Genomic DNA, 25,438 nt, shown 5'->3' on the forward strand with positions numbered 1-25,438 from the left:
CTTCCCAGGTTTGCCAGAATGCTACTCAGATCCAAGATGAAGATGAGGCAGCAGTTCAAATATTCTTAAGTGTGATCGCAATACTTTGATGTAATAAGTGCTTAACACACAAACAAGAGGGACCCTTACACACACAAAGAATCATCAGGTTAGTGGTGGTCTACTGGTCTACCTCCTAATGGATAATGTCAGCATTCAAGCCATAGCACACAGTGAGGCCAAGGACATCAGATATCCTATACATGCAAGTATTTTCTGGACCTTTACCATGCATCCTTCTCTCATAGTAATGAATGCTGTATTTATTTGCATGAACATTGGTCACTCCATCTAATAGCACCATATACATTTCCATACATTTCTTTTTGAATGCATGAATAGACTCTCAGGAGGTAAATGACACATGGCTTAACAAGAACATCACTCCAGAAGATACTACAAAACACCAGCTCAATTACCAGCACCAAAGGGTTGAAGAGGTTAGAGAGTCATGCATCACCTAGTGAAATAGCTGGCACCAGGATGTACAGCACATTACTCAGATTGTATTATAGAATTCAAGATTATATTGAAGGATCCATTTTCAAGTTGACAGATTATTTCCACTCTGTTAGATTAATACACCTCCATGTCTCCTGGTGTGGTCACTTCTACCATACAGCAACTGATAGAGGCACAGGTAGTGACTACGCAAAGTCTTGTGCCACAGTGAAACCTTAGGCCACGCCAATCAATGCTTTTGTCACCAAGGAGCTTTTTGTAAGAACAGAGAGTTGTAATTGGAGCACTGTCTTTCAGGAGTGGATTTCTATTCTTCAAGCATAAAGTTCAGACAACTGGGAGCACTCAGCTGCTATGCAGAAGTTGATAATGTGTTGGCACACGTCTAGATGCTTTGACAGCAGCTTTGTCCACTGTCAGGTAGTAGATTTCTTTCCTTTATTACGTTATCATGCATTTTCATTAAATCTTTCACTTCGAAGGGTCAGGATTGCAACGAGAAGTGCAGATAATGTGACTCTCAATACTCAACATCCATTTCTTTGAAGGCAGTAAATGAAAATATACCTTTGGAACTGGCACTATTGAAATTGTGTGTGAAGGGAACAATAAAGTTTATTCAGAAAGAAAGCACTGTACCAATGCATTGCTCCAGCTTTCAAGTCTCCACGGTCACTTCATATGGGGTTCCTCTGGACTCCATCTCCTCCTCACTGAAAATTAACACAGGTGCATCTCAAGGATACGTGCTTAGTCCACCACCCTACTCTCTCTACAGTCATGACTATGTGGCTAGGCACAGCTCAAACACCATCTATAAATTTGCCGATGACACCACTGTTGTTGGCAGAATCTCAGAAGGCGGCGTACAGGAGTGAGATAGATCGGCTGGTTGAGTGGTGTCTCAACAACAACCTTGCACTCAATGTCAGCGAGACCAAAGAATTGATTGAGAGCTTCTGGAAGGGGAGGTTGAGAGAAAACACACCATTAATCATTGAGGGGTCAGCAGTGGAAAGGGTAAGCAGCTTCAAGTTCTTCAGTGTCAACACCTCAGAGGATCTATCTTGGGCCCAACACATTGATGCAATCACGAAGGTGGTATGCCAGCAGCTCTACTTCATTGGGAGTTTGAGGAGATTTTGTATGTCACCAAAGACTCTTGCAAATTTCTAGAGATGCATGGTGGAGAGCTAGTCTATGGCAGAGAGCAATCTGACTGGTTGCATCACCAGTGCAATGGAGGCTCCAATGTGCAGGATTGATAGAGGCTGCAGAGGGTTGTAGACTCAGCCAGCTCCATCATGGGCACAATTCTCCACGCCATCGAGGACATCTTCAAGAGGCAGTGCCTCAAGGTGGCGGCATCCATCATTAAGGACCTTCACCACCCGGGACATGCCCTCTTCATGTTACTACCACTGGGGAGGTGGGGGGGAGGTACAAGAACCTGAAGACCCACACTCAGCGTTTCAGAAACAGCTTCCTCCGCCTCCCTACCATCAGATTTCTGAATGGTCCATGAACACTATGTCATTATTCCTCTTTTGCACTATTTCTTTATTTTTGTAACATAGTAATTTTTATGTCTTGCATTGTATTGCTGCTGCAAAACAAATTTCACAACATGTCAGTGATAATAAACCTGATTCTGAACACCTCAATCCAAGTGTTAGCCAAAGACCTGGCTTACAGCACAATATTAACTATTTCCTGTCTTCACTAGTTGTGTGGATAGCAGCAATCTTATTGATCTCTCAAATGTTACAGAGAAGTGTTATGATTCAAGTGTGGGAACTTTAATTAATCCACGTTTATAATGAAACATTCCTAGAACACTAAAGAATCTTAATGAGAATAGCTGTGGATGATATAGTATCTGGTCTTCGTCAGTGATTGATAACTGCAGAGAATGCCTGGCAGCTTGAGGCAGAGAATCCTTTAGGAAAGAATGCTCTACAAAAATCTGTTTCTTTATTCACACTGCATTGGTGGTCAAGGAATGCTCTATCCCTGTTGAATCTACCAGCAGCCATTGTCAACATAGTGCAACTTTGTTGCAAGATTTTCCTGCAGACAAGGCTGAAGTAATTTAGGAGTGTTTGTAGGCTAGCTCTACTGCAGTTGAGGTACAAAAAGGTGCTCAAACAGTAACCTCTCACCAAGGCACCTTTGCTACTGAATACTGAAGACCGATGTTGAGGATACAACCTGTCATTTCCATACTTGTAACCATTCTGCCCAATGGATTGGACCCTCAAGAGAAGAGGGGATTAAGTCCTCTTTCACTGAATAGGAAACACCCATAAAGTCCTAATGCTGTGGTGTGCAAACTGGATTGCAGTTGATTGCTGAAGCCTATAACATTCAGGGTGACAGGCTCTGTCCAAAAAAGGTCACAATCTCTGTTCACTAACTTAGAAAACCATAACATCTGGATACACTGATTTTCAAAGAACTGGAGATAGGAGAATAGTTCCCTATAGATTTGTTTTGGGGTGAGGGTTGAAATGGGTCTGCAAAGAACAGCCCTTCTTTCTCTCCAAGGTTCCCTGCCCTGCCTCTCACTACTGTCCTGCAGCTCCAACTGGCTAATTACATCCAGTGAGAGCTCCAAAGCAGCACACATAGAAAAGAGACATCAAATGTACAAATGGCAGTATACCCAAGTCACTGTGGTAAAAAGCAGCAGCCTTGAATCGCGAGGCAAGCTTCAGACTGTTCTGCAGCATACTACAGAAGTGTACGTGCATGCCCACACAAATCAAGCATCTGCAGTGAATGAAGTGCTATGAAAATGTTTCATTGAGTGGTCAATAAGTTGTTAGAAATTGAAATATGCAACCCAATTTGTCCCATGAATATTCTATAAACAACGTTGCTCAAGGTGAGACATCATTCCTTGTGAGCCATAATTGACAAATACCTGGACGTACGTTAGTATGCATCATAACTCAAGTGTCTGAACTGCACAATTTCTGGAGAATAACTGTTTTTGCAATTTCATGTGAAAAATAAATTTTTACTTCTGCTGTGCTTAATACAGTGCTACCTGATCCAATTTCTAGTTATAGATGCTCCACCCCCACTGATATTTATTCAGTTTTACCATATATTTTTATGTATAAACCTACCCTTCAACAAATAACGATTGTGACTGGTCAGGTTCTTCTAGAATGTTGGAAACAAGTCCATACAGGTCTGCAGCACTCCCAAATTCATTCATTTCATTCTGTGACCTATCCAGGAAATAAAATCCAGCAATATCAATATTTTTACCATTGTACCAACATACTCAAGTCAGGATGAATGGAAGCAATAAAATTAAAAATAAGGAAATGATAGAAAAAAAGCTACCATGGATTTTGAGATTAAACATCACAAGGAGGACATTTAATTGAAAGAAAAATCATTTAATCTTTGGACCTATAATTGACCTCGGGAACATACAGTACAACATCATGTAATTCAGAAGCACGTAAATGCAGAATGTATTGCATGGTTTAATACTGCTGTCCTATTAAAGTATTTAACTTCTGTTGGCTCTCCATCTTTTAAAACTTATTATCTGCATTCTAATTGGTGGAATTATTGAGCAGATTTAGATTTCAAAAAATATCTTCTATTTTTGAATGGAAAAGAAATGACCATTAAATCTGGCCCATCCAAAGGAAAAGAAGATACAGCATTCATCCACCTCCTAACTAGGCTGGTAGGTGGTGAGAAATAATTACATCTTCAGCCAAGTCAGGCAGAATTCTGGAAATTTAATTCTCAATTACTAAAGACAGAGTTATGAGCTCTAATTTGTCCAGAGCTCCTCATAAACACAGCTAACAATTACTTAGGCATGGTAAACTTGGGACTTGCCCTTTCAAAAAAAATAAGGACATTAGTTCCACCTTATGCTCCAGAAGATAACATGTTGTGAAAATACAAAAAAAATGCTTCTACTTCTTTGTCTATGAATTCTGTATACATAACCTTTATATTACATAATTGTCACTGAAAGCCTTTTTTTAAAAATAAGAAAGCATCCAATCACTTTGCCAATTAAAAAACCTCAGTCAAATCCTCTCTCATGTCTAGATTCTTCAACCTAAATAAACCTAACATTCAGAGTCTATTTTCGGAACTCAAAGCTCCCTAGTTGAATATTAAAGTGTTCATACTCTGCAATATCTTTTTGTATTGACTCCCAAGATGAAACTGAAGCCACCTTCAGCTGCAGGGAGTACATGGAACATAGAACAGTATAGCACAGGAACAGGTCCTTCGTCCCATCTGTGCCAACCATGATGCCAAATTAAACTAATCCCATCTGCCTGCACATAATCCATATCCCTCCATTCCCTGCATGTTCGTGTGCCTGTCCAAATACCTTTCAAACATCACTATCATACCTTTTACCACTCTCCCAGCAGCACGTTCCTGGTACCTACAATTCTCTGAGTAACAAACTTACCATACACACCCCTTTTAAACTTTTCCCCCTCTCACTACAAGGATATGGCCTCTGGTATTTGACATTTCAACCCTGGGAAAAAAAAAACTATTTGCGCCTCCAACACTCCAGGAAAAAAAAATCCAAGTTTGTCCAACCTCTCTTTATAGCTAATACTCTTTAATCCAGGGAACATCCTGGTGAAACTCTTCTGCACCTTCTCCAAAGCCTCCATATCCTTCTCGTAATGTGGCGACTAGAACTGCACACAATACTCCAAATGTGGCCTAACCAAAGTTTTATACAGCTGTAACATGAGTTCCCAACTTTTATACTCAAAAGGCAAGCATGCTGTACGTCTTCTTTACCACCCTATCTACAGTTTCCACTTTTAGGGAGCTATGGACTTGCACCCAAGATTCCTCTGTACATCATTGCTCTGAAGGATCCTGTCATTTACTGCATACTTTCCACTAACATTTGACCTCCCAAAGTGCAACTACTCACATTTGCCTGGATTAAACCCCATCTGCCATTTCTCTGCCACATCTCCAACTGATCTATCTCCCAATGAATCATTTAACAATAATCCTCATTATCCATAACTTCACCAATTTTTGTGTTGTCTGCAAACTTAATCAGAGGACCCAGCACTGATCCATCCAGAACACTGGTAGTTACAGACATCCAGTCAGAGAAACACCTCTCCACTACCACCCTATGACCAAACCAATTTTGAATCCAAACTTAACTTAAAAGATAACAACTTAAAAAAAAGTACTCCTAAAGTGAAAACAAAAGTACATCATCATTCAGTCTGCAAGGATGTCCATTACCTCCAAGTCCTACACAGTTCCAAAGAAACCCAACACAAACAGTAACAGCATCTCATCATCTGACAACACTGAATTCAACAGTTTCAGATAAACAGCTTTTCCAACTTGTTTCAAAACTGGCCAATACATGCAGTGTTTTGCTTCTCCAGTTTTCAGTTCCAGCACTTTTACTCCTAGCATTTTATCTCTCTCTTCTCTGCTTTCATTCATCTCTATACATCTTATTCAGACAGGTCATCTGCCATTAACAAGCCTTCATCAACTTCTCTCAGCTGGCACTGCACCCATTTGTGTTAGCCAGTTGCTTCTGGTCCCCATCCTATCAAAGACAATCCCTTTGTTCTCTCCATCCCTCCTCTTCTTTGCAACTTAAAACATGCTTGATTCCCAATTTTTCCTAGTTCTGGAAATAGTTCATGATCTGAAACATTAACACATTAACTCTGTTACTCTATCTACAGATGCTACCTGACCTGCTGAATATTTCCAGCAACGCTCATAAGAGCTGGAGAAACTCAGCAGGTCAGGCAGCATCTAATGGAGTGAAATGGACAGTCGACATTTTGGGTTGAGACCCTTCTGCTGGACTAAAAAGAAATGGAGATGGCCAGTATAAAAAGGTAGGTGGGAGGGGGGGAGCAAGCGCAGGCAGATGATAGACCGATCAAGGTGAGGGGGGGGGGGGGTGATAGGCAAGGGGGTGGGCCGGTGGGGGAGACAGTGGGAATGATGCAATAAGCTGGGAGGTGATAGGTGGAAGTGACAATGAGCTGAAGAAGATGGAATCTCAAAAGGAGAAGAGTGGAACTTGGAATAAAGGGAAGGGGTGTGTGGGTGATGGGTAGATGGGGGAGGGGAGATAGATAGGGTGATGAGGGCCAGATGGATCAGGAGGAAAAAAAAGGAGATGGGGTGGTGGGGTGACAAAGGGGAGTGGTTACCAGAAGTTGGCAAATTTGATGTTTATTCTGTCAGGTTGGAGACTACAAAGGCAGAATATAAGGTGGTGTTCCTCTAATCTGCATCTAGCCTTAACCCAGCAGAGGAGGTGACTGTGGACAGACATGTTGGTGTGGGAATGGGAAGTGGAATTAAAATGGCTGGCCACCGGTAGATCCTGGCTGGTACAGCGGATGGAGTGAAGGTGCTCAATGAAGCAGTCTCCCAATCTGCATTGGGTCTCACTGATGTAGGGGAGGCTGCACCAGGAGCATCAGATACAATAACACCGATGGATTCAAATGTGAAGGACTGCCTCACTTGGAAGGACAGTTTAGGGCCCTGGATGGTGGTGAGGGAGGTAGTGTATGGGCAGGTATAACACTTAGTGGGAAGGGATGAGCAGACAAGGGGGTCACGGGGGAAGCAACCCCTGCAGAAAGCAGAGAGGGGAAGATTTGCCTGGTGGTAATCCCATTGGATACCACCCGTTGGAATATTTCCAATGTCATGTTTTGATTCAGCATTATAAAAAAAAGTACATTTTCTTTTTACAGTGATATATTATGATTAGCTGCTCCATCTAGCTCTGGTGAAAATCCATTAAGATGAACCCATGCATTACTCCAAAGCAGCAGTTCATTTCACTTCATCCAGGTGGTGGGAATTAGAAGTTAGTTAGAAAGTGAAATTGTGAGATTTACAGAACATGACAAAGGTATTAGTGTGATAAAGATATGATTGTACCATCTCATGGCTTTAGACTGGTGGATTCCAAAACTTCAGAAGGAACATCATTCAACGTATAGACTCTGAATTAGTTTCTTTGCATATGGGATAACTGAAAGGTACAAGCCTCAAGTTTACAGCTCTTTTTCCAAAATAGGAGGGGAGATTCCCCTTCATTGCAGTATGTCGTAACTTCAGGGCAAAATGTAACAGAGCTCCCACTGAGAAATCATTGTAACTAATGGCATCAACACTTTCATGCTTTTGTGGCAAAACCTGTGATAGCTATGGAAGATTAGAACTGTCTCTTTGGCAGACAACCATTTTAAAAATGCAGGTTTATATAGTAGACAGTAGATTGAAAATTTATAAGCAAATTCCAGGGTTTATGAATATGGCTTGCTGCATACATAGCCTGTGCATTATTTCATTTTACACAATGCAGTCAATTGAACCTTGACAATGCTCTGGAACAGATTTACTTGCAGGACCTATGACACAGACAACTGTATACACTGAAAAGGTCACCTCCTCCTATACATGATGCACATTTGCTCACAGGGCCTCAAATTTCCAACTTCTTTCGAAGTATCTCCTTCGGCAGGATATCCAGACTGTCATTCTTACTACTAAGATCTCAAAACTGTAGCAAACTAGTGATCCTTCAAAAAAAAAGTGCTATTTAAGGGTTCTGTAATTCCTCCTCCCCTTTACCACTGTTGCTCTTCCTGGATTCCAGGCAAATACACGTGTTAAATTTGTCTGAATCTAAATTTGCCTGTGAGCATCATTACTGGATCAGAACAACCTTTTTTTTAAACAAAGCATTGCATGCAGAGAGGATCAAGCCAACCTAATCATTCAATTGAAACTTCCAGAGCACATTTTTACACTACAATTAAGTTCACTGATCAACAATTGAGAACACAATCTTCCTGACCACAGTAACGACAGATTACGTTGACTCTTTAGTGGACCACCTCTCCTCATGTTTGCCAAAGCCAGCAATTCTTTCTGGACTTCAAACGCCAGATTTCTCCAGATATTAAATGACTCTGCAAGGTTTTGTTTTTGAAAGTCTCATTCAAAAAGCAAGTACCAATTACTTCCAGCGTCCAACCCTTTTCAAAAACTCCTTAACTTGTTAAAATTAATTCTTTAACAACTTCTTTTAAAACAGGGATGGCATTGGATGAAAGATATGACAAAGAATTAGAATGCATCAGATCAATATGTATACCATGGCACACTCACCTACCCATGATCTATGACAAACCTCACTTGCTACAGATTGGTATGACACATGTATCATAAGCAGCAAGAATATTTAAAGTTGCAACATTTAGTGGTTGGTGGGGCTTTTATCAAATTTGTTTTACACCAATATGATTTTTATATCGGTAATATATCTCTGTATGCAAACCAATGACATTTAATTACAGATTTATACTAGGGTACACAAGTCAATGAAGTGACTAAGATAACTCAGGAGTGGTGGGGTGATGGGCAGACTAGTAAAAGAAAACAGGCAGTAATAGACTGACTTTATCATCATTATCAATTTTAGTGGCAATTTATTATGGAAACTGAAATTTTAATTTCTTGTTATTGCTCCCTCAGGTTGAAAAAAAATACCCCATTTTGCTAAAAACTGGCTTCCATAATAAAAATGAACAGAACCAAAAATTAAATCAAATGATTCTAGTCCCAACAGTTGGCAATATCCTTGACTGTTACATTAATAATTCATTCCAAGGCTCAAATAGCAGGCAGCAACGGGCATGAATCAAAACAGTTTTTCCCCCCCAAGTGTCAATTTGTAAAGCACACCAATATATCCACTTTGGAACCACTGGAAAATGAGTGTACCATGTTTGTCAACTGAAGTTTACATCTTGATTGTTTGCACTGTTAATGTAAGGATCAGGTGGAAATAAAGAAACTATAATGTTGCATGAAAGCCATAAATGAATTGATGGAATATAAATCACACAGGAAAACATTGACTTTGCCACCCATCAACGAGCTAAACAATATCAGCTTTGCTATTAGTTGGTCTCTATTTTGTGGATTTTGGGGTCTTGTCATTTTGAGTTTAGCTATTAGTTCTTCTCTTATACACACTCTATGATAGTTGTGAATTATTGTGACTGTTTTTAATTCTCTTAATTTGTACCTATTATTTTTAACGTCGAATGGCTGTCTACTGTTCTCCAATTTCTTAACTTTTGTTTTAAATATACAAAACTCCCTATGCAAGAGAGACACAAAATCCTGAAAACAACTGGGTTAACATCCCACTTCAGTTCTGTGAATAAATTAGCACTGATCACATGGCTTTTCTCTCTGCGATCACAGAATGGGCTCCAGTATCAGTTTATTTGTGAAAATTTTGGATCCCTATTACAACATGCATTTTTTTTATATAGTGTTTCCATCTATACTATGCTACTATGGTTACAATGCTAATCTTTATCGAACTGAAAGAAGTGCAAAAAGCTTAGTCTAATGTACAGAAAAATGTATCAAACTTTTGAAGATCAATGGCAAAAAATGTGAAGCAGAGAAAAGAATTGCTTCATATTGTAAAACATGCTAAATTATTAAAAATACTTCTCATTTTTAAATTGCTGATTTCTCATGGCTACAAGGAAATGACCACAGATATGGAAATAAAGCTACATAGATTAGACTTACTTTCTCAAATCTGAAACAATGGCCTTAGCAAAGCGATTCCTTCTGATATCAGGGCAATAATTGACAGCTCTCAAAATATGACAATATTTATAAAAGTGACCCCTACATTATGGGGGGGGGGGGGGGAAAATCACACTTACAGAATCCAAAAATTTGTTCTCAGAATAAAATTTGTTCTCAGAATTCATGTGCCAAAAAAAAACAAAATTTTTTTTCCACCCAACTTGTGCTTCTTGACACATGCACAGATGAATGGCTTGCAACCCAGGCAGTTTATTGGGAATGCCACCCTCCACTCCCCACCACACCCCCCCCCCCCAAGCAAAGTGGGAGTTGCCTGTACACTAGTTTTTTAAAAAATTTCACCCAATTCCAGGAACAGATAATCCACGTACCGGTTAGGATTACTTTGTGATCCAGCAAGCTGCTTATAATCGTCTCCAGATGTTGACCAAGGAACATAAAACAAGGAAGAATCAGGAGTGGTTGACACAGATGTAGTGTAGGACTGATGTGAATCTACATTTTCTTCATATTGAGGTACCTAAAGGGAATTCACATGTTAAGGCAAGCATTATGAAATACTTTTCTTTAGAAACAAGTATTAAGTCTTACAAAACATTTTCAGAAAAGATATTAAGAGATTACATATGCATGTATCACAATCAGACCTGTTCAATCAATCCTCTGAAACACTGAAGATTGTAATAAGCCTTAATTCCGGGAGACAGAAAATGCAACCTAAAACAAGTACAAAATCGCAAGAGATTTGTCGTAACAGAAATTCAACATAAACCACCCTTCCTGTTAGATACCTCTGCCCCATCTGTGGCAAGTCTGCGGTTTCCATGTTGACCTCATCGGTTACCTCAAGAGTCCAAAGAAGCAGAATGCAAGGAAGTCACCCTTTTTCATCCCGCTCCTGGTTTCACCCACCACATCCTTCCTCCCCCTCTGGTTCATCTGCCCTTCACCTCTTCCCTCATGGTTCCCTTTATCACCTTCCTTACTTATCAGATTCTAGCACTAGTAGCCCTCATGTTCCCAATTATCTCCCTCTAGCAGCTGTCTCCATCTTCACTCTCCCCTTCCCCCACGTGCTAATTATAGAACGGTACAGCATTGGACAGGCCATTAGGCCCACGATGTCGTGCTGATCTTGATGCTAATTTATACGAAATGTCCCCTTCCTGTGTATCATCCATATCCCTCTGCTTCCTTCATATTCATATGTAATTCTAAAAGCCTCAAACTCCAAACTACTTGCTTCCACTACCACCCCTGGTAACCCATTCCAGGCATCTACCACTCTATGTGAAAAAAAACTTGTCCCTTACATTGCCTTTAAACTTCCCCCCTCTAACCTTAAAAGCATGTCCTCTGCTATTTGATATTTCCACCCTGGGGAAAAGATTCTGACTGTCTACCCTACCTATGCCTCTCATTAATTTAAAAGCCTCTATCAGGTCTCTCCTCAGTCTCCAACACTCTAAGTAGAACAACCCAAATTTGTCCAACTTTTCCTTATAGCTCATACCCTCTAATCTAGGCAGCATCCTGGAAAGCCTCTTCTGCACCCTTTCCAGTCTCCACATTCTTCCTATAATGGGGCAACCAGAACTGCACACAATGCTCCAAGTGCAGCCTGACTAAAGTTTTATATAGCCTCAGCATGACTTCCTTACTCTTATACTCAACACAGCTGCCAATGAAGGCAAGCATGCTATACGCCTTCTTTACCACCTTATCCACTTGTGTAGCCACTTCCATTGAACCATGGACTTGGACCCCAAGATCCCTCTGCACTTCAATGCTATTAAGGGGCCTACCATTAACTGTATACTTTCTCCTTTCATTTGACCTCCAAAGTGCAACACCTCACACTTGCCTGGACATCCGTCACCCCTCCTCAGTCCACCTATCACCTACTGGCCCCCATCTTACCTCTCCCCCTCTTTATACCAGCTATCTTTCCCTCTCGACTCAGTCCTGATGCAGGGTCACAACCCGAAACGCTGACAATTCCTCCACCTCCCCCCACCCCCACACACACAGATGAAATATAATTACTTTTACCTGTGCTTTATAAGGACTGAAGAATGAATTACAATTGACCAAAGCATCACCAAATACATCTGTTGATCTGCTGTTAGCATCAATGCCATTGTAGTAACGATTCACACTTTTCAAAACAGTTTTAGGCTAAAAAAAAAATATATTTTCTTTACAAGTATTCAATACAATTAAACTAAGTAATTATTTTTTAAAAGTGTAATGAAAAACTACTCTTTTCAAATATGCAATTCATACAGGGAGATTGAAGGAAAAAAACAAGATATGATGGTCAATAATCTGATTTTGCTGGTGATGTCACTGAACTTAATCCAGAGATGAATATCTATTTGCGAATTACCAGGGGCACAGGGCACTACCAAGTCCACTTTTGGTTCAATCTGGATCATGCCCTTGCAAGCTTTCATCCCTTGGGGCCAAAATTTGGGATCTTCTTTGCCAGATTGTAATCGCTAACAAGTTTAAATGTCTTGTTGTCTTTAGAACAATTAACCAATTATCACAATCCAAACTTTAAGTTAAAAGCCACTCAAGGTACTGCAATTATTTTTTACTCAGTGGCAAATCAAACTTCCCTCCATTGCAGGGATGGGCTCACAATAAGGGATGCAAATATGCTTGGAATTTGTGATATCAAAATAAAAAACAAATGAAATTAACACAGCATTTCAAGCAGGATCTTTCAAGAGAGAAACAAAGTTAATATTTTTGGGTTGGTGACCTTCCAAAGATATTACTTGATTACACACATCACCATATACATATTAGGTTCAGAAATGTAATTTACTCTGAAAAACCAATTAAATGCCCCTCTTCAGCTTTGTCTCCATTGTTTTTGATTAATCACCATGGGTATGCATAAACAAACATCAAACTCCAAACACAAAATAGGACTACTCTTATTCTTAATCTGAAGGATAGGCATCAGTTTCTGAAGAATTGGACAGATTTGAAAGCAGCAAGACTTCAGATGTAGCTAAAATATGAAGCTTTAAAGTGAGAGTCTAAGTTCCCGAGTTTGTAGCAGGGTCTTGCCTGGGATATAACTTTTCAGTTATGTGGAGAAACTAGATAGACTGGGTTTGTTTTCTGTGGAACTGAGGAGGTGGAGGTGAGACTTGATAAAAGTAAACAAAATTATGAAGGGCATGGATAGGCTAGATAGTAGGAAGAGCAGAGAAGTCCAAAATCAGAGGCATAGATTTAGGGTAAGGGGTTAGAGGTGATAAGGAAATTTTCATCTGGAAGGTGGTTGCAATCTGGAATGCACTGTACGAGTGGGTAGTGGAGGCCTGTGATCTCATAACACCCAAGAAGTATCTAGGTGAGCACCTGAATTGCTACGGCATAGAAAGCAAAGGACCAAGTGCTGGAAAAGGGATTAGGATATATGGGTTCTTGATGGTCAGCACAAATATAGTGGGTCTAAAGCACTGATTCAATAGACAACTGTCCATATACTTTTTCCAACAAAGAGCACATACAACAATCATTAAGAAGTATAAAGTTTCATTTACACCAAAGAGAAAGTGTGCCACAGCAATGGATGGTTTTAGAAAAGGTCTACTGTTCCTGCATTTGTTCTAATTGTTGTAACTTTAATGTATCAGTAATAATAGATTACATTGCCATAAAATGATGAAACAGGAAGCACCGTTCAAACCAACTTTGGCCAACCTTCGAGGCTGCATTACTGTGATCTTTTTCTTGCTTAAAAAGTAATAAATTTAATAGATTTTTCTTTCAAGGGCTGCATGACATATACCTTTTCTGATATGTAAACTGACATGAAATTGAGGTCTCTTCAAATGGTTAATTGTAGAATAATGAAGAACATGAAGATGCTATTTGAAAATGTTGAGTATACGCATCCTGATAGATTACCTAACTCAGTTTTTCTTAATTATTCTCTTATAATAAGTCAGAATGTAATATGAAAATAGTCACTGCTCATTTACCTTGTCAGTATTCAAAGTTTCATGTACTCATCATCCTATACTTTGTTGATTTCTGCCCAGAATAATTTAGGCATAATAAACATGCAGATTAAGACCTTGGTGCAAAATTTAAACAAAGGCTTCTCCACAGATCTAGGGATCTCTTGGTATTTATTCATTCTGAACTTTCTGTTGAACAAAATAATGTTCTGGCAGATCATCTACAGCCTTCGTTTGGGAGATATTAGATACTAATGAAAGCTAGGACTCCCCCTTGTAGTTTAACAGATAGGGATGGTGTACTCAGTGCCAGGAGTGGTAGATAACTCAGCTATGATTTCACAAGATAGTTACAAATGAAGACTGCGTTTTAAATTAATCCATCGCAGCATGTAATTATTTCAAAGATTTTGCCTCCGGTGTTCTATCCAGTTCTAATCCGTAAATTGATAACACAAATTGCAATAAAATAAAAAAAAATGATCAGGCAAGAATCTTCATCCTGAAATATTAACCGTTTTTCCTTCCGTAGAAGCTGCCTGACATGCTGGATATTTCCAGCATTTTGTTAAGATTTTCAGCATCTGCACTTCTTCAATTTTCATTTTCTGCATCAAGTTGTTCTTGATATTAGTACACGTCCTTTTCACTATTTTAAGTTTGTTTCCTTTAGTGTACTCTCACAAGTTTACCTTTCTGTACACTAAACAACTTGTGCAAGATCACGTTTCATTTACCTTTCTCCCATGGTATAAGATTTTCCAGTATTCCCTCAATACTCAAATACATTTTTTCCTACACTTACTTAGCACTTACATTTATCCCTTTTTAATCAGCCGTCGACCCCGACCTCGAGCCGCACCTTTCAAAACCAGTAAAACCCGCGGGCGGAGTATCTCCCCCCCCGCCCAAAAACACATGATTTAGCAAATATTATCGACGCCACGAACCCAACGACTCCGTTTCCCAGTTTTATAATTGAGCATAATAATAAACCCGAAGCGAGAACGTCCATTAAACACCGTTACGGAATTGGAGTTTGAAATTTTAAGTTCTCACTCGCCATTAGCGACGGTCTCACCTCCATATACCCTCAAGTGGTCTTCCTCAGGCGAGGAGAACGGGGTGGCTGGGCTGCTGGGGCGTTTTCTCAGGCGAGGAATGGGGATCGGCTGCAGATCACCGGGCTCCGTCTCCCCGCCGGACTCGCCCATCTGCTGCCCATTTACTGACGGGCGGGCAGGCGGGGACCGTTGGGGAGTCCGCGAACTCGCGCTCGCGCACACGCGCCGAATGGACGATCGCCTCTCGCGCCCCTTCCCGCGCTCAGCGCGAGCGTCCGTCACATTGGTCGTCGGGAGTCCGGGAGGGGGGGGGCGGGGGGGGGGGGTGCGGGCAGCAGCGAGCCGCCAGCCTTGAGGCGAGCTCCACGCCCCTCGAAAGCCCGGCGGTTTCTCCTCTGATTGGCTGGATGGAATGCGATCCGCGAATCTGATTCGATGCGACTCAGGAGAGGGAAACACGACGCCACGCTATTGGTTGAGCCCTCCCCGCCCGCTGTCCGGGCCTGGGGGTCCCGCTGGTTTCGGCTGCTGGCGAGGTAAGGAGGTGCGAGGCGGTTGAAGGGCGCCTCGAACTTTTAAAGGAGAAGCCGACTTTATTACCAAGTGTAATTTACTCCAGTTGTCTCCAATGCTACTTTTGTCAAATTACACTATACGGGCAGTAAACCCTTTCCAACGAAAAGAAAAGCTGCAACCGAGATAAAGATTGGGGCTTTATGGTTGAGTTATGACAGTTAGTTTGATCTTTGCCCCGTTGTGTGGGAGCTTTCCTTACCCTATATTTTCTGGCAATAATCCTTTTCAGTCTTCATCAATATCCAACCTGGCTCCGACAACAGGGTAAGCATTAAGAAACGTGCCCCAGGAAAGCAAATATCTTTACAGAAATCGTTTTTGCCTTGCACAAAATCTTCCCCGTCTTTGAAAAACGATTGACAATCACTTTGATCAATAGTATTTCTCATATATACGTATTTTTTATATAGAAGGTATTTTCACCTTCACTCAAATGCCGAAGACACGCCTACTTTTTGCTTAATTGGGTTATTTTCATTTCCAGTGAAACTTGTTCTATAAAAGGCAAATGATCCCAGCAGTTTATTGTCCAGAGGTAAAGATTACGTTTATCCCCAAAACTTTATATTTGGTTCTGCGAAAGCACAACTGTAAAATATTACACCTCGTAGAATGCATTTGTGTTTGTATTGTTTATGCCCTTTGCTCTTACCACTGTGGGCTGCACTTGGCTTGACCCATTCTCTTGAGAATTCCAAACCAACTTACAGATTCAAACAGGTCCAGTAATTCAGAAGTTCTAAGACAACAGTTACCGGGAGCTTCTGGATTTGAATGACTCAGTTAGACCCAAATATAACTGGCTATCATAAAAATAACTGAATAAATCATACGGTCTGTATTTGTTCAAATGCTCAGGCTTTACAGACATAACTTGAAAATTCTAACTTGATTTTGAAAACAATCCACACTAGCCAAAAAAGTTCAATTTTTGGATCACATCCAATAAAACCGTAATAATCAGATTTGACTTTAATATAAGTACATAATTGAGAATTCATGATCTTATATATGCAAGTTCATGAAAATGTAGATGATGATTCAACACCCAAATCAACTATGGTGTTTGAGGTATGACATGACAAATTGAGCATCTACACTTTTTCTTACTCTGATAATGTCAATCCCATTATTAACTAAATGGATGGATGAATATAATGTGGGAAAATGTGGTGTACAAAACAGAAAAACTGAATATTTTATAGATGGTGGCATATTGGGAAATGTCAAAGGTACTTGATATCTTTGCACATGTCACTGAAAACTAAAGTGCAGGTGCTGTAAGCAATTAGGAAGACAAATGGTAAATTGTGCTTTTTTATAGGATTTAAAAATGTCTTAGTGCAATTACATAGGGCCTTGGTGAAGAACTTGAGTATCACATACAGTTTTGGTTTACCAACCTAAAGAAAGGGTGTGCTTATCACGGAAGGAATGCAATGAAGATTTACTAGTCTGGTTCCAGGAATGCTATATGGATCAGACTGACATGATGCAGATCTTATACTGATGAGATGCGATTTCTTCAAATTTACAAAATTCTTACAGGGCTCAACAGGGTGTGTGTAGAGAGGATTTTTCCTTGCCTAAGGAATGTAGAACAAAAGGTCGCAATCTCAGAATAAGAGGTAGGCCATTTAGGATTGAGATGAAGAGAAATGTCTTCAGAGGATGGTGAATCTTTGTAATTCACTACCCTGGAGTGTCATGGAAGCTCATTCAGTGAGTTCATTCAAATAGAAGACAATAGATTTCTGGGTGTTAAGGGAATCAACGGATATGGAGACAATGCAAGGAAATGGAGCTGAGGTAGAAGATCAGTCATGATCTCGATGACTGCTAAAGGAGGCTCAAGGGGCCAGATGACCCTTGATTAAACGTACTAACTTACACCAAGACCTAATACTGGATAAAATTTTAAGTGTTGACTGGCTCAAGTTTGCACAAACCATTGAGTACTAATGGCAAATGATAGCACCAACTTCTTCTGCACTGAATTACTTCTCTGATCAAATTTTCATCTTTACACTGAAGAACCACCTATGTGACTATCTCAATGGGCAGAATATCTTGTAAATAGATAGGCTTCATTCTTGTGATGTTCTCTGCACTGCGTACTGAAGTAAAGATTCTTAGAAACTGTAAACATTATATGTGTTTGGGAAAAATTCTAGCTACAAAAAAAAACAAACATATATCATAATTTATATCAAAAAATCATGAATGTCCATGTGGTTAAGCAGAAGATGAAGAGGTGCTATATATCTGTGTTTCCCTTCTGTTTCTTAGCTCTCTAGATCGTTTCCTACAATATTGGCTGCTTCTCCAGCACTAAGCTTAATGTCTTTTTCTAGATTCCAGCCCATCATGTTCATTCTGAACTAATCTTGTCCACGAGATACATGCCCTGTTCCCTTGATTGAATTTCCAGAATAATGATCAGCGAAATTCCTGGTCTGACTGTCATGGCAACTGATATTATTAATGGTTCCTCTCCTCACATTTGTCCCCCTCAATAAGGTAACGTGCCTTAATGACTACTGCCCGGTGACTCTGACATCCACCATCATGAAGTGCTTTGAGAGGTTGGTCTTGGCACACATCATCTCCAGCCTCCCAGACAAGCTTGACCCACTGCATTTCACCTACTGCTGAAACAGGTCTATGGTGGATGCCATTTCCCTGGCCCTACACTCATTTCTGGAATGTCTGGACAATAAAGGCACCTAGGTTAGACTATTCTTTATTGACTACAGCTCTGCCTTCAATACTGTAATTCCAGGCAAACTCATCTCCAAACTCTTTGACCTGGGACAGAATACCTCCCTTTGCAACTAGATTATTGACTTTCTGACCAAAAGACTGCAACTGTAAGGATAGGCAGCAATACCTCCGCCACAATTATCTTCATCACTGGTGCCCTACAGGGCTGTGTCCTCAGACCTGTACTTTACTCCCTATATGCTCACAACTGCATAGCCAGATTCTGCTCTGACTCCATCTCCAAGTTTGCAGATGACACCACTATAGTGGGACGAATCTCAAATAATGATGTTGGAGTACAGGAAGGAGATAGCCTTGTGGCATGGTGCCATGACAATAATCTTTCCCTCAATGTCAGCAAAACAAAGGAGCTGGTCATTGACAATAGGAAGGGAGGCAGTGTGCATGCTCCTGTTTACATCAACAGTGCTGAGGTTGGGAGGGTTTAGAGCTTCAAGTTCCCAGGAGTTAACATCACCAGTAGCCTGTCGTGGTCCAACCATGTGGACACCATGGTCAAGAAAGCATATCAGTGTCTTTACATCCAGGCTAAAGAAATTTGGCGTGTCCCCTTTGACCATCACCAGTTTTTATAGATGAACCATTGAAAGCATCCTTTCCGGATGCATCACAGCTTAGTATGGCAACTGCTCTATCCAAGCCACCAAGAAACTGCAGGGAGTTGAGGATACAGCTCAGCACATCACAGAAACCAGCCTTCCCTCCATGGACTCTGTTTACACTTCTCGCTGCCTCAGTAAAGCAGACAACTTAATCAAAGACCCCACCCACCCCAGAATTCTCTCTTCTCCCCTCTCCCATCAGGCAGAAGATACAAAAGCCTGAAAGCATGTACCATCAGGCTCAAGGACAGCTTCTATCCTGCTGTTATAAGACTATTGAACAGTTCGCTAGTACAATAAGATGGACTCTTGACCTCACAGTCTACCTCATTATGGCATTGCATCTTTTTGTCTGCCTGCACTGCATTTTCTCTGTAACTAAAACTTTATTCTACATTCTGTTACTGTTTTTCCTTCATACTACCTCATCCACTGATGCAATGAAATGATCTGTATGGATGGCATGCAAAACAAAGTTTTTTACTGCAAAAAACATTTCTTCCCTCAATTGCACTGCTAGATCTTATACCCTCTGTGGATCTATTCTTCACTTACCCAAGTTTCTCATCAGCATGCTGCCCTTTACTGTAATAATCTGAAAACACGGCACCAGATTCCACAAGTAGACATGATTTCAGATCTTTTTCACCACTATTCTTGATAACTCCACCAACTATGTTTTGTCACACTGCTGATTCAATATCAAGTATTGGATCAGAAATTTACACCCAATGAAATATTAGGAAGAAGGAAGCATCTGGAGGCTAAATATGATCACAGAGGTCACATTTGTGGGTTTGATTAATTTACATTATTTTGTGAAATGTAGTTGTAGGCCAATTTTGTGCTGCTGCTAACTATAGTGATTGTAGCATCTTGACAGTGCTAACTGCGTGGTTCATTAGGTGAACTGTTCTGCAGAGGTTCAATATCATTACACAGCCAACACCACATGAAGCTAAACTGCACCTTTTAAAGGGAAAGTATTTTATAGCCGAAGCAGATGCTGAAGGTGCAATGTAGGAGGGACTGAGTCCTAGAGGACTTCATTGAAGGCTTAACTGGAGATGTAGAAATATCCTTTACAGGTATTCCTTGATTTATGAATGTTTAATTTATGGAATTTTGCTATATTGCCATTTACAGTTTGTGTGGGGTGAAGGGTGGCAGGATAGTGATGTTGGCAAATATTTTAACACTGATGAGGGAAAGTGGTAGCCAAAATAGGGGTCCCTGCTGCTGAGGTCAATGTTATTATTGGGGCTAAAACTCTCAACACTTTTCTGATTTATAAGCAACAAATGGCATAAGTTTGCACTTCTTAGTCCCTCCTATCCCCCTACCTCAACCTTACCCTTATGCCTTTTTTATTTCAGGTACCCAAGGACTGCGGGCTGATCAAGCAGTGGAAGAAGGCAGTGATGATCAACACTGTTCCTCAGTTTCCCACATACTACCAGCAGCTGAGATGCTTACAAAATAATTCTGGGAAATGCGAAAGGCAGGATCTTCATGTGGTAAGATTCTGGGTATGAGTGGCTTGTAGTCAGTGTACAGGCTAGCTTTACCACAGACACAGCTCATTGAAGGTATGCTTCCACTTCAGTTCAGCTATAGCAGGCTCATATGAAGATTTTGATTGGGCAACTGACAGACTAAGGCTAATCGAAATACACATTGAAATTTTGGGTCCCATATCTAAGGAAGGATGTGCTGGCATTGGAGATGGTCTAGAGGATGTTTATGAGAATGATCCTGGGGATGAAAGGATTAACATATGTGGAGCATTTGATGGCTCTCAGCCTGTACCTGCTGAGCTTAGAAGGATAAGGGGGGGGGATCTCATTGAAACCTACCAAATATTGAAAGGCCTGGATAGAGTGGATGTGGAGAGGATGTTTCCAGTAGTGGGAGAGTCTAGGACCAGACGGCACAGCCTCAGAATAGAAGGTTGTCCCTTTAGAACAGAGATGAGGAGGAATTTCTTTAGCCAGAAGGTGGTGAATCTGTGGAATTCATTGCCAAAGATGGCTATGGAGGCCAAGTCATTGGGTATATTTAAAGTGAGGTTGATAGGTTCTTGATTAGTAAGGCTGCCAAAGGGGAGAAGGCAGGAGAATAGGGTTGAGAGGAAGTAATAAATCAGCCATGATTGAATGGTGGAGCAGACTTGATTGGCTGAATGGCCTAGTTCTGCTCCAATGTCTTACATTCTTGTGGAAATTCTTTGTTCACTAGGAAGTCTGCCAGAAAGTCTGAGTTCAGTATCTTGGAGGATGGAGAGTCCAATGTCAATCTGGTGCAGTTTGGAGCTCATACTTTGCAGCCTGTAAGTAGTACCCAATTCTATTGCAAACTCGTGAAACTAACAATGATGCATCATTATTTGCAGCACCAGCAGCAACCAACTAATATTTGGGTGAAAGCTCAGACGTGTTGCCATCATGACTCTGCATTACTTTGTGAAAGGGGACTTGCATGATCTCCCAACAATCCAGCAATCAGTCTTCCAGCAGTGGCAGCATTTCCACGATGCATAAACTTGCTGTCTTCTCAGGAGGATGACATTTGCCCTCTCACTCTAGGCAATCAGCTTGTGCCCTTACTGGTGCTTGTAGATGAGCCAGTTGGGAAATCTATTGCCCATGCCAAAATGATGTAGTCTGCTATTGAGCGTTCCAAGTTCAGGGCTATTCGGGTCATCCTCAAAACCCCCACTAGTAAAAATAAGCAGTTTTCTATCAATTTTAATTGAAGAAACCATCGGTTTCATCGGTCTTGAAGAAACCATCAAACATATTGGTCGCTGGTTGATTTCTCTTTCTGTTATTGCTTATCTGCAAGTGCCTTCTAAAATCTGTTCAATTGGTAGAAATTTACTAGGAGCAGTATGACATTTATCTGCCAGAGGATAATTTGCCCATCTCAGTCCACCACCCCTGCACTTGCTAACCTACACTGACTCCTAATCTAGTAATATCTGCATTTTAAAAATTCTCATCTTATTTCATATCCTCCCCTATGACCTTGCTCTTTAGTTTCTCTGAAACCTCTCCAGACTTACAAGCCTTAGATCTCTGCACTCATCTAATTGTAGCATTTTGCATATACTTCATTTTGGTTGCTAAACTACTGACGTGCATTTTGGACCTAAACATTGAAATTCCTTCTCTAAATTTGTCCACATCTCTAATCTTTTTCAACATTTCCCTAAAAACTGTTTCTTTAACTATACTCATGGTCATCTGTCCTGACCTCATTTAATTTTGATAAATCCCTTGTGAAGCTCCTATGCTATGTTGAATGTGCTTTCTATTGTTTAGGTGCATTATAAGACCATAAGACATCGGAGCAGAATTAGGCCATTTGGTCCTTCAAGTCTGCTCTGCCATTCGATCATGGCTGATTCCCTCAACCCCATTCTCCTGCCTTCTCCCCGTAACCTTAGATGCCCTTACTAATCAAGAACCTATCAACCTTCTGATCCTATGTCAATTCTTGCTAAGGATTTGATTTCAATTTTTACCAACAGAGCCACCCCACCCCCTCTGCCCACCTGCCTGTCTTTTTGATAGGATGTATATCCTTGGATGTTTATAAGATATCTTTATTAGTCACATGTACGTCGAAACACACAGTGAAATGCATCTTTGCGTAGAATGTTCTGGGGGCAGCCCGCAAGTGTCACCATGCTTCTGGCACCAACATAGCATGCCCACAACTTCCTAACCCGTACATCTTTGGAATGTGGGAGGAAACCCATGCAGATACGGGGAGAACGTACAAACTCCTTACAGTCAGTGGTGGGAATTGAACTGTAATAGCATTATGCTAACCACTACACTACCGTGCTCCCAGCTGTGATCTTCTTTCAACCACGACTCTGTGATGCCCACGACGTCATATCTGCCAATTTTTAACTGCACTATAAGCTCATCTACCTTATTTCATATACTGTGTGCATTCAAATATAACACCTTCAGTCCTGTATTCACCACCCTTCTTCTCAAATTTGTCTCTATGTTGCCTGAAGTTAAATTCTTATCCCTTTTGAAACTTTCTGTCTTATTCTTTATTCTGGAGACTTCAGTAACCTGTTCTGCACTCTCCTTCCCTTTTACTTTATCCATACTTATACAATCTGTTGAACCCACCCCCCTACTATTTAGTTTAAAGCCCTATATTTCCATCCAGTATTCCGCAAAATAAAATTATAGCTCAGAAAGGTGTAGCCTATCATCTTTAATGATGGAGAAGCCCAGCACATAGTGCTAAGAACAAGGCAGAAGCATTTGCAACTGTGTTCGGCCAGAAGCACTGAGTGGATGTTCCATTTCAGCTTTCTTAAAGCCACATCATCACAGAAGCCAGTCTTCAGTCCACATGAAAGATCCCAAGAAATGGCTGAGATCTCAGGACAGTGTAAAAGCTGTGGTACCAGACAATATCCTGGCTGTAGCATTGCAGACTTGGGAACCAGAACCAGCTGTACCTATAGCCAAGGTGATATGGGAAATTGCCCTGGTATGGCCTGTTCATAAAAAGCAGGACTAAGCACATCCATTTAATCATTGCCTAGTCAGTCTATTCTGATTGTGATTGAAGGTGTCATCGACAGTGCTGTAAAACGTCAATAGCCAATACACGGATGGAACATAAAAACAAAATGCAGATGCTGGAAATCTGAAATAAAAACAGACAATGCTGGAACAACAGCAGATCAGACACCATCTGTGGAAAGAGAAAGAGATGTTGACTTTGTTTCTCTTTTCGCAGATGTTGTCTCACCTGCTGAGCATTTCCAGTATTTTCTGATTTTACTCTCGCTGATGCTTCCTTTCAGTTTTGCTAGTTCAAGTCAGCATCAGACCTCATCATAGCCTTGGTTCAAACATGGACTAGAGAGCTGAATTGCAGAGATAAACTGAGATTAACTGCCCCGGAATTCAAGCGTTTGACCAAGTAGAATCAAGAAGCCTTGAAGGCAATTGGCACTGAGGGAAAAATGGCTGCAATCATACCTTGCACAAAAGAAATTTGGCCTCACCCTGGCAGTGGAGGAGGCCAAGGTCTTTTTAATTCCACTCCTCATTTCCACATCAACCTGACTGTCCTCAGCCTTTTCCACTATCAGGGCAAGGTCAGATGCAAACTAGAGGAACAGCGCTTCATATTTCACCCAGGTAGTCTACAACCTGACACCATGAACATTGAATTCTTCAGTTTCAGGTAACCTGCTCCCCCTCTGTCCCTTTCTCTCTCCTCCTGGTCTACACAGTTTCTCCTACACACACCCAACCCCACAGCCTCTATCACTCAGTTTCTTTCCCCTCCTCCACCTACTCCATCTGCCCATCACCCACACACTCCTTCTCCTGGGTCCTCTCCCCTCACTGTTCCCATCTGCCCACGCCACCTCCCTTATTTGTTTCCATGCTCTATCTTCCTTTCCTATTAGATTCCACTATCTGCAGCCCTTTGTTGCCTTCACGTATCACCTTCCAATCTCTGTTGATATTTCCACCCATCCCTTCTCCATCTGCCAATCACCCCTCCTCACCTAGATCCACCTATCACTTGCCCTACTCTTTACCATCACCTCTTTATACTGGCTATCTCCTCTCTTTCAGTGCAGATGAAGGGTTTCTGCTGCCTTACCTGCTGAGTTCCTCCAGCAGTTTTTATTTGCTCCTGAAAAGTGAATATTTTTTTAAAAATTCCATTAGAAGGATTTCCAAGCAAAGGGTTCAGATGAAACCATCAATGCGTGGTTTAGGTTACTTCGATGAATTTGAGATTGAAAAATGTGGTACTTTAATGTGCGTACAATTTGTACACATGAATTAGACGATGACTAGCCTTTTACTTTGAATGCTTACATTCAAACATTTTTTTAGATTCATTCCAAGCGTCCAATGCAAAATTATTTTAAGTAGCTCTAAGCTGATCTGTAATAGGCATAATGGCAGGGAACAAAATGGACCCTAAACCGCCAGTCTCACTGTGACTGCAGGATGCTTGAATAGTAAAAGTTACAGTGGTACAATAGGTGCTGTTCAGAATTTTAGGAAGAGCAAACTTTATATGTCAACACAGTCTGCAAATGCCTGATGTTTACATTTATCACTTTTGAAATCAACATTTCATTACCCAGCATTAACACTATTGCCTAAGAGAGGAAGGCCCCTATTTTTGAACTGAATACATTCTTGCTATCTTATTTTTGTTCACAGCATGATATTGAACTGTAGAGAAT

General features: G+C 40.8%; 1 protein-coding gene across 1 annotated transcript in view; it reads right to left on the reverse strand.

The window, feature by feature from the left end:
• LOC127582835 (meiosis-specific coiled-coil domain-containing protein MEIOC-like) overlaps positions 1-15,370 on the reverse strand; it is a 40,182-nt gene extending 24,812 nt beyond the window's left edge. Inside the window, exons 1-4 of the mRNA XM_052038401.1 lie at positions 15,248-15,370; positions 12,223-12,348; positions 10,542-10,690; positions 3,636-3,740 (exon numbers count right to left, since the gene is read on the reverse strand). Coding sequence (XP_051894361.1) covers positions 3,636-3,740; positions 10,542-10,690; positions 12,223-12,348; positions 15,248-15,370 — 503 coding nt within the window. The remainder of the gene's footprint in view (positions 1-3,635; positions 3,741-10,541; positions 10,691-12,222; positions 12,349-15,247) is intronic.
• Positions 15,371-25,438: the final 10,068 nt, after the last annotated feature.

The sequence above is a fragment of the Pristis pectinata genome, chromosome 25 (genome assembly GCF_009764475.1).
Source record: "Pristis pectinata isolate sPriPec2 chromosome 25, sPriPec2.1.pri, whole genome shotgun sequence".
Taxonomy (NCBI): domain Eukaryota; kingdom Metazoa; phylum Chordata; class Chondrichthyes; order Rhinopristiformes; family Pristidae; genus Pristis; species Pristis pectinata.